The 10,345-nt window shown below is 35.0% G+C and overlaps 1 protein-coding gene across 1 annotated transcript; it reads right to left on the reverse strand.

Annotated features, from left to right (window-relative positions):
* Positions 1 to 220: 220 nt before the first annotated feature.
* On the reverse strand, positions 221 to 9,326 carry LOC107026559 (proteasome subunit beta type-6). The gene is made up of 8 exons (XM_015227565.2): positions 9,070 to 9,326; positions 8,606 to 8,682; positions 5,665 to 5,720; positions 5,256 to 5,328; positions 3,141 to 3,252; positions 2,234 to 2,307; positions 1,471 to 1,545; positions 221 to 566 (listed from the first exon to the last, which is right to left on the reverse strand). Exons 1-8 carry the CDS (start codon positions 9,179 to 9,181, stop codon positions 435 to 437), a joined length of 711 nt encoding a protein of 236 aa, XP_015083051.1. The 5' UTR covers positions 9,182 to 9,326; the 3' UTR covers positions 221 to 434.
* Positions 9,327 to 10,345: the final 1,019 nt, after the last annotated feature.

Genomic DNA, 10,345 nt, shown 5'->3' on the forward strand with positions numbered 1-10,345 from the left:
CAATACCATAAAATTTTCTATTTTTTTCATTCTCAGTAGTAGGGCTCTTCACAATGATTTACCAGTTCAGTTGAGCCCCACTTCTTGCGCCGGTATATCACAAGTTCAAAACCATACGGCAAGGCAAACAAAAGCCTAGTATCCAAGTGGAGAATGGTAGAGACGCGACCATTTATCTATACCAAAACAGCAAACTCGCAAAGGTTAACCCAAACAAAAATACACGAGGAGAAAGTTCACTTAATTGCCCTTCCTTTTCCTGTTCTGAAACATAGTCGATAGATAATTTTTTAAAGCAAATATGACATTACAGAATTGGAATTGTCAAGCATTAAAAGGGCATGTAGGTCAAAGAGGACAAAGGACGAATAATCCACAACAAGAGGCCAGTACTACCATAGAGAAATACATGTTCGACAGTCAATTTTCTATTCTCAACTGACCATTGGGTCTGGACTTGCTGCGGGCACAATATCCAGCAGTGAGTTCACAGACTCAATCTCTTCATGCCAAAGTGGAAGAGTATCACCCGGATAGAACTTCCTTTTTACTCCATCTTTGTTGATCTGGTTGTCAAAAATAGGCAAAAGACACTCTTAATCATCGGGAAACATAGGAACAGAGACAAAAGGCTAATATGCATTTTCTCCATCGTCTGGTTTCACACATCAAACAAACACAAGACTTCTGTGATGCAAGATATAAAGAAGAACTATTGCCCTACAGCCCTAAGTGCTCAGGAAAACAATACTCGAGAGGATGGTATTTTTGGATACAAATCAATTCTTGTAGCTGAAGTATCATACGAAGCTTGCAGGGCACACACATAACAGTGGGGATATGTTTTCAGAAGCATACAGTGGGATCATATTATGCTCTAACAAAGCAAACACTAGCTTCTTATATCTCAAGATAAGTCATAACCCTAGAAAAGGAATTAATTAAAGGCAACAAGCACAAGTGGTGTGTTTTTAAAATAGGACAGGTAGTATGCATAATGTTAAGTCAACTTATTAAGGCATATCATTAATTTGTTGTCTTTTGGTGCATCCATAAGGCTCCTGTTACAATAGATGACTTCCATAGAACCATATTTTTATAGGTTCTCTATCTTTGAGTATACAAGGGCTTTCTGCCACAAAGCTAAGCTATTGTTTTGTCCAAGTAAAAATTTCAGGGTAAGTGGCAAAACACTATATACTTATAAAAAGAGAAAGTTGTTAAAACCAGAGATCAAATAAAGCAGGAAGGGTTCTATTGCAATTGATGCAAGATTCACAGTTGATACATGACATTACTTTCTAGAAGGAAAAAAAGGTCAAGTCAAGGCTCTAAATTATGTCGAGCAAAACACTATGTGAACGTGCAGAGAATTCAGTGGTTTCCAATTTAATAGCGACACATGGCTTTGGTAACTTTTCCTAATCATATAATTGCTGGTGAATGGGCATAAAGCAGAAAAACACTCACAGTTACAGTGCGTACTACACCGCCACTCGCACCATCTCGTGCTATGGCAAGAGACACCGCAGTCACAACCAGTTTCTGCAAAAGTATATGAAAGGAAATTTCAGTTACTGGAAATATCTACAGACCAGATAAGCATGACAAATACAAATCATGATTCTATGCACCTATCTACCACAAGCCAAAAGAATTATATTGTCTTGCTGAATAGCTTTCGAGTTCACAAAACGACAAAGCTTAGAAAGCAACACGGATCAAAAAATACATCCTACTAATCATACATAACCTCTAAAATGCATTTCCCTTCCCATCAGAAATAGAAGGCTTTGTTTTGGAAACATAAAATTCAAAAAGAAATTGCTACATACTAGAACTAAGAAAATCCCCCAAGTTTTCTCTGTTGTGAGACACACTAAATTTGAATCTAAGTCTCCAAAAAAAATGCAAACCAAATAAAGAAAACAAAAAATTAGAGGGGGGTCAAACTTGTTGAATAGGATGAAGCAAATGAGTTCTGCATCATGAACTTTGTACTGCACACATTACTTAGACGGGTACTAAAAGGTCATATAGGAAGGAATTGAAAAATCTAATGAAGAAATTCAATATAAAGAAAAAACTTCATTCTTAATATGAATGATTCCCGATCTAATTAGACTATGACGCCTACTTGACAGAAACAATTAAGACTTTGCTTAAGAAAACGGTTCATAATGGTCACCCATATTATACAAATAAGAAATTTTAAAGACCGTATGCAGCAAACCTCTGCTTCTTCATGAGACATTCCTTCCCTCCATGCCTGATCAAAGAAACCATACAAATAACTAGACCCAGACCCTGTAATATGAAATGAAAACATTAGAACAGAACTCAGCAGTTGGAGGACATTGTCGGGCAGGCTGAGAATTTAATTTATCATCAATAGCAAAAGCACAATACAGGTCAGTAAAGCAAAACTACAAATGAGTATGTTAAGCAATGCATGATATACTTCAATATTAACACCGCAAATATGCAATAAGCTTTAAATCCCCAGGTCCTGTCTTTCCTTTCAAGGCATCATCTTCTCCATTTTTTCTAAAGGGTGGTGTACTGGCCAGTTTGTGCACATGTCAACTATTCCATCGGGTTCCAGCTACCCCCCACCAGCATATATACCAGGTAACTTTACCACCAAGTCTTAGGTAGATGGAAAGAGATCACTTGATGTTCTAGTCTCTGCTGGATTCAAACCTTAGTCTCAAGGTTTTCACCCACGGGGAACAACCTTAGGTGCCTTTCAAGGCATCATCTTCTTTAATCCTATCCAGTGCACTATCACCATACCTTAGGGTTTGGTCAGTAGCCAATTCCATCACCACCCTATTACTTTATGTTGAAATTAAAATCACTGTAGCCACCAGACCTAACATGATGATGGTTCTTGTATTTAATTAAATCTAGTCAAATGCACCAATTGTACAAAATCAAAATAACCATGATATTATCCCATTAAATTCTATAGCACAGCAGACCCCATTGGGTTGATGCCATTCAAGAAACAGGCACCACAACCAAGTAACCTATTCCAGTTGTTTTTAAGAACCAAAAATATCTAAACAGTTAACCAGGAAAGTGCTCCTGAAGAAGTAGATGCATGAGAAAAGCAACAATACAGATTGACAACAAACCTCCAATAGCAAAAGGCTGCTCCAAGAGTGTACCCCCAAGAGGAACCCCATATATTTTACCCCCTTCATATTTGTCCCATCCACCAACAATCATTCCAGTTTGAAGCATGGCCTGAGTTTTTGAGATCATAAATCAGTTAGAAAGAGCTCAAAGGTGATGTTTAACCTAGCTCACATGCAGCCATACAGGTAACATAATACAGAGTAAGCTGAGCAGAAGCCATGGAACAAAAGCCAGTTATACACATTCTCTTCCAGATTTATTTCCTATCAAATACCTCATGTGTCTAGAAAAGTTCAGCAATAAGTAGAAACTGGAACTTTAAAAAGATCATTTTTAAACATTGTTTAGGCTAGAACTTTAAATACAGGACAGATAAATTAGGTTTCTCAAATGATATGCATTCAAAATCTCTCGAAATGGAACTAAGAAAACTTAGCAAGGAACAGAAGGATAAAATCTGACTTGTACNGAACTTTAAATACAGGACAGATAAATTAGGTTTCTCAAATGATATGCATTCTAAATCTCTCGAAATGGAACTAAGAAAACTTAGCAAGGAACAGAAGGATAAAATCTGACTTGTACCACCATTTGATTGTGTACACTAAGGGATCGTTTGGTAGCTAGTTAGGAAAAATATTATACAAGTATAAGATCCTGCATAAATAATACCATGTTTGGTAGTTAGTTAGGACTATAAATAAAATTAATATGGTATTTGGTTTGCAATTTAGAAACCTGCATAACTAATACATGAATAAGTTATGAGGTAATCTAGGTAAAATTTTCTGCAGAATAGAAGATGGAATAACTAAACTCTGCATAACTAATCTCTGCATAAAATAATACATAAATTTCCTTGTAACTAGTTCATGTATTACTAATACCTATATAACTCTAGTCAGCTACCAAACGACCCCTAAATACTTGTTAACAGTGAAATGCAAATAATTTGTATCAGAAACATGGCTGGGGATTGGTGACAGTTGCTTGATTCAGCTGGCTTTAGTAGATGAAGAGAACAATGTGGAGCATGGAGCATTGTTCCTTTAAATGTGGTAGTACAGAGAGGAAAACATACCATCAACGGAAAAGGAAGGCGAGAGAAATAGGAGAGCTTTAAAAGTAATGGAGCATGATCACATATAGCCTCATGTAATTGATTATTCTTTTGTGTCCACCCATTAAGTTCTTCCTATTTGTACAGAGAAATAGGTGCCTTTTCTAGGTTGTCTCTTTTTTTTTCTTTTGATGGAGTAAAAATATAATTAATGGCATCAAAAAGATGAAGGAATTTGCAATGCTTGAGGAAAATAACCCAGGAACAAAATAGAGATAACGTCAGTTCTAACAACTAGAATCTATTCTAGGTTGTCTTTTGATACACATCTTGTAATTAATAAAATTATTCCTTACTTGATCATCAAATAAAAAAGAGACAGTTAATTCATCCACATCATGTAGGGAAGCTGCATAACTAAAAACAAAACGAAAACCTAATACCGATGGTGTGCAGAAGCAACAAATTAAATGGCATCAGCTCAGCATTGAAAAATTCCTTTTTTTACTTTTTTTCCACTGAGCAGGTTTACCACATCTATTTTTGAGCAAGACACAGCTGAAGTTAGTACTCACAGATTCCAACTTTCTTTAGGACATGACCACTCATTAATATTTGAATGATTCGATAAATGGGTGATCCAATCCTCAAATTACACCACAAAAATTGCATCTAGGAGATGCACTGAGTTTTCACAACTTCCTAAGCAAGAAAATGTTGATTCCAGCTTTGATGACCATTCTTAAATGGTGAAAAAAAATCTCTTTTAGACAGTTGCATTGAAAGAGAAACTCTCTATTACACAATGAGCATCAGAATACGGCAACACAGGTACAATTCTAAAGCCCGTCTCTATTTGTCCTGGCTTCAAAGCTACAACTACTTGCATTGTAGCGAATAAAAGAAAAGTGATTCCACAATTGCCAAGCTATTTGTATAAATCTTTAACGGACACGCAAAAAAAAAGAGAATAGGAAACTTAAAATTTAAAAATATAGAAATTATTTTACATAACACAATAAGAAATAGTATACTACTTATAGAAACAAACCTTATTGTTATAGGATATTTGCCTAATAAGACTTGCCGCAACCTTGACAGTCGCTGGCTGGCCAAGTTGTATCCTGCATCCACAAAAACTTTCAACCTTAGAAAGTGCATCCTGAAAATAATTTGACTAAATAAGTGACAAACACAAGCCACTTCATCATAATCTAATTTCCAGAAAAATTGATGGTTAAACGAGATGGTAAATTTTGGCACGCTCATTCAAACTTCAAAAGTATGTATAGGTTAACTAGTCAATTCCGTAATTCCTAACAAAGAAGGAATCAATGAAGAAGCTGAAGTTAATAGCCTCTTATCAGGGGAGATTCTTTTGCAAGTTACTGAGATAAATCATAATAGTTGCATCTAGGAAGTAAGCATTTGAAAAAATACAAGATGAGTTGATGGGTTACGTGTGTTGGTGTAGAAAGTAGCGCACGTAGTCTGAAACAACTTGTGAATCTGCAGCCTACAAAACAATCATTAAAATAATATGTGAGATAGGACTCTGAGAATGCTATAGAGGATCAAGTATCAGATTATGAAATGGAAACAACTCAGCTGTTGGTAGTTCACCTCAAAGCATCAAGGCATTATTAACCTCTTAGAGCATATAATGCTCCAAGGTCATTTTCTAAACCAGAAGCTCACTTCAAAGCATCAAGGCATTTTTAACTTCTTAGAGCATATAACGCTCCGAGGTCATTTTCTAGACCAGGAAGTAGGTAAAAGTCATGTGTTGCTTGGACTCTTCAAAAATGTCATCGGGTATGTGTCGTATCCTTCAGAAGTAGTGCATTTTTGGATAATACGACACAGGAGTTGCACATTTTTGGAGAGCCTGGGCAACTTAAAGTAAAACACATTCTTTTGTTTGTCTAATAAGCTAATAAAACTATTGGATATGCCGTAGGATTTATATCAACCATATATTAACCATGGAAGCTAATTTTTTGGAACAAGACAGACTCTACAGAGTACANCATTTTTGGAGAGCCTGGGCAACTTAAAGTAAAACACATTCTTTTGTTTGTCTAATAAGCTAATAAAACTATTGGATATGCGGTAGGATATCAACCATATATTAACCATGGAAGCTAATTTTTTGGAACAAGACAGACTCTACAGAGTACATATGTGGAGATGTAAGAATAAAATCATCAATAACCTGAATTCGAGCATCGCCCAGATCCGTTGTTTCAAAGGCACAGAACAAAACCTCTAAAACTAACAGAAAGCTTCTCTTAGAAAGCATTTCCAATGAACTTGTCCTAAAAGATAAATACATATTGGGCCCATTATCCACCAAGTTTAAAACCGTGCGGCAGTTGGTCCTTGGGGATTACTTGGTCATAAACGAGAAGGATTAATATCTTTATCTTTTATCTAATCTACCACTATGATCCCCTCATGCTATATTTCATTTCTCAATTCGAACCTACTTTGATTTCCAAAAGATTCAGTTTATGCAGATACAACACAAAGATAGTGGAACATTTTACCTTAGAATAGGCTTTAAACCTAACATCATGTTTAGTTATGTAATCAAATCCCATTGGGAACTCAAATTCCTTACAATATTAGAAAGTAAAAAATTGTGCTAAATGAAAAAAAAGAAACAATTTTACATGCAAATTGATATGCGTGCCCAGGTATCTAATAATCTAGACATTTATACAGAGGTTGCATCATATGTTTTTTTAATCAAATTGGATAATGAACTACATCTACGACGAGTGCTCTTTTACCACTGTAGCCCCACTCAATGTGAGAAAGGGGAGGAGCAAAAAGAAAAAATTGTACCTCAATACTTGTCTGACCACAAAAGAAACATGGTTTACCCAGGCAACTTAAAGCTTAACATTTTAAAAGCAAACCTAAAGCACTTGGGACAAACTCAGTAACTAAATAAAAAAATTTAATACATTTTTTACTTCCATTTTCAGCCCTATTAAACAATCAATTAACAAGCCTCAACCAATTATTTTCATCCATGGATGTGGAATCCACAGATATCAAGTATGCATACAAGAAAACTACAGGAACAGCATACATGACATTTTCAAACTGTGAATCATTCAATAGAGGGTTTGCGAGTCCTCCTTATCCATCTTAATTTAGACATGTTTGGCATCACTATGTTATAGATGTCCTATAATTATGTACCAAGTAGTACCAGTGGTAGAAAATTCATCAGAAAGTGACAAATGGCATCTAAATTTTCATTAAACCAAGTTCTCTTATCATGCCTCGGAGAGAGTGGATGCAATAGTAATATGCAAGACAACGGAAAAAGTTATAACATCTGCTACTAGCTGCTAATGAAACCATGTTAGTAGGTCCCGTTGTCAAGTAAAATTCAGTATATTTTTCTCTAGTAAGACAAACCAGAATGGAAACCGAGGATCAATTGATATAGCAAACTCCAAGTAGTTTTAGATGAAGCCCAGTTGATTGATTGATTGAACATCTGAAATATTCTAGCTTTTAATACTGACTTGGCTTGCATAATATGAGCATGATTTCCAAAAACCATAGAAAGATAAGCAGGTAAAAGGATGTTCAGTTATTTCCAGGTTCTCTACTTTTTGGTAACCGCTTGTATACTGGACATTTTTCCTCTCTTCATTAGGTAAATTACTTTACCTTAATAGGAAAAGTAAAGATATGTTCAGTGACTCATAAATAGATAAGATACAGAGAGAGAGAGAGAGAGAAATGAATATTTCCATTTGCTATTTGATAAAATTCAGATCACTCTATCCTTGCAACATACCACGTTAAGTGGACACACAATGACAATACACAATTGCCCTGTGAATTTAACTAAGCCCATAAGAGATTTAATTCTTTTTGAGGAAGAGCAAGCCCCCGAAAGATTTTTAAGGATTGGAATTGCAAAGTGTTTCGCCATTGCTGATACAAAAAAAGTTCAAAACTGAAAGTTGTTTCGCCATTGCTAACTCAGAATTTTCTAGCCGTGTCATTTCTATTTCAGTTCTAATATCTCCTGGCATAGTTAGCATTTCTGTTATTCTACGTTCTATTTGTCAATCATTGCAGAGCAGATAACATGCTATTTAATTAAATAGAGTTTTGAATTCATTACTGACAAATTTCAGCCAAATTATAACCCCTTCCTAAAACATAAAAATGAAGAAAAAGAAGGGAGATACTAAACCCATAAATCCTTAACTTCATGACTTGCTTTTATCTACAAAACTCAACATGCCAATACTTGAACCAAATAACAAAAATCCCTTATGGAAACAAAGGGGAAAAGGGACTGATAATGCCACATCACAGACAGCAGTTCCAGGGTTTCAAAAGAAAGAGAGAGCAAAAGTAGCATACCGATCCAGAGCGACAAACATACACATTGTCAGTGAGCTGAGTGATCTTATCTGAAGCCCTATTTGCCACATACATTCCTAAATTTCCAAAAAAAAAAAACCAACAAAATGCAGTTTTTAGATTACACAAACTAAAAATACTACTACATTTTTCACAAATATAATTGATCTTTCTCAGAAAATCCATATAAAAAGGCTTTACTTTCACAAATCCTCATAATAAAGCCATATACAAAAACAAAAACTTAATTGTTAAGGAAACTCTTCTCATCAAGACAGTACTATTGAAAAGTAAATCAAAGGCACTCTCTATTTTCAGTATTCACATTACAACATTATGAAATTGAAAAAACAAATCAATCAATCCGATACTTTATTTTCAGCTATTCCATTCTTCCACTGCGACATTACAAAAATTTGAAAAAATAAATCAAACAATTAACAAGGAAATCAAAAAGGAATTACCAGTGCTGGTACGGGAGTCGGCGCCGAGAACAACGCCACCGTTGTAAGTGACGCCGATGATGGTGGTTCCCATGGAGTGTGGCTGCTCCACATCGAGCGACGATTTGTCCATCTTAGGGTAAAGCTGAGAGATCGAAGGAGGAGAGAAATTGAAAAATGAAAGAGAAAAGCCCTAGTGAGAATATAAGGAAAAAATAAAAGAAGAAAAAGGGAGACTATAAGTATATTAGTATTAGCAACTGTCTTGGAGAGTAAGAAATATGTTCTACAATTTCTTAAGGCAAAAAGGAAGGATTTATTATTTTTTAATACGAAAAGGACAAATATAATTTGAAATATATTAAATGGTAAGTAAATACGCTCTGTCACATTTTTAGGATATTTGAGCCCATGATGTTTAAAAACTAGAGTGACATGTCTTTCACTTTAACGGAAGATTAAATAGGGACACGTGGCGCAATCTTATTCATCGCTCGATGTCGGATCAGTGAATAAGATTATGATACGTGTATGTTCGTTAGTNGTGTCACATTTTTAGGATATTTGAGCCCATGATGTTTAAAAACTAGAGTGACATGTCTTTCACTTTAACGGAAGATTAAATAGGGACACGAGGCGTAATCTTATTCATCGCTCGATGTCGGATCAGTGAATAAGATTATGATACGTGTATGTTCGTTAGTATAAAGGGTATATAGACTCTAGTTTTTGAACGGCAGGGGAACCTATGTCCTAAAAGTATGACGGAGGTTATCTGCATAACATTTATGATAGTTCAAAAATATATTTGTCTTTTTTTCTTTTTTTAATCAAGAAAAAAATAGTTCTTACACTATCAAAAATGGTATACGGATATCATTTGTCATACTATTTGGATACTAGTGTCTTTATATCTAAAAAGTAGATCATTTGTGTCATTCATTTTAATGGTGAGATATGTGGCATAATCATATGTATTTATTTGAAATATTCACTAAATTTAAATTTATAAAGAATATTCACCTCGAATTAAAAAGATAGCTCAAATAACCTCTAATCCACCCATACTAACACCTAATAATATACCAAACAAATCAAAATAGTTTGAATTATCTCCTCACTTGCGATAGTCGACAGACAAATCTTAGCTTGGTGGTGTTCTTCAAGGATTCTTTTGTAATTTTTACTTCTGCGATCTTAATTGTGATTTCAGCCATCTTAATCACTAAATCAGACCTTGTAACATGTCTGAAACTAGTTGTGATTCAATTAGTAACTCGATGATGATCACTTGTTT

The sequence above is a fragment of the Solanum pennellii genome, chromosome 7 (assembly GCF_001406875.1).
Source record: "Solanum pennellii chromosome 7, SPENNV200".
Classification (NCBI taxonomy): domain Eukaryota; kingdom Viridiplantae; phylum Streptophyta; class Magnoliopsida; order Solanales; family Solanaceae; genus Solanum; species Solanum pennellii.

What these genes read in the sequence shown, in the direction of transcription:
- LOC107026559 (XM_015227565.2), bottom strand. Translation starts at nt 9,181, where the DNA reads ATGGACAAATCGTCGCTCGATGTGGAGCAGCCACACTCCATGGGAACC. An exon ending in CGACTCCCGTACCAGCACTG is followed by an intron (nt 8,683 to 9,069) that starts GTAATTCCTTTT and finishes TTGGAAATTTAG; the next exon opens with GAATGTATGTGGCAAATAGG. An exon ending in GCAGCCTTTTGCTATTGGAG is followed by an intron (nt 2,308 to 3,140) that starts GTTTGTTGTCAA and finishes TTCATATTACAG; the next exon opens with GGTCTGGGTCTAGTTATTTG.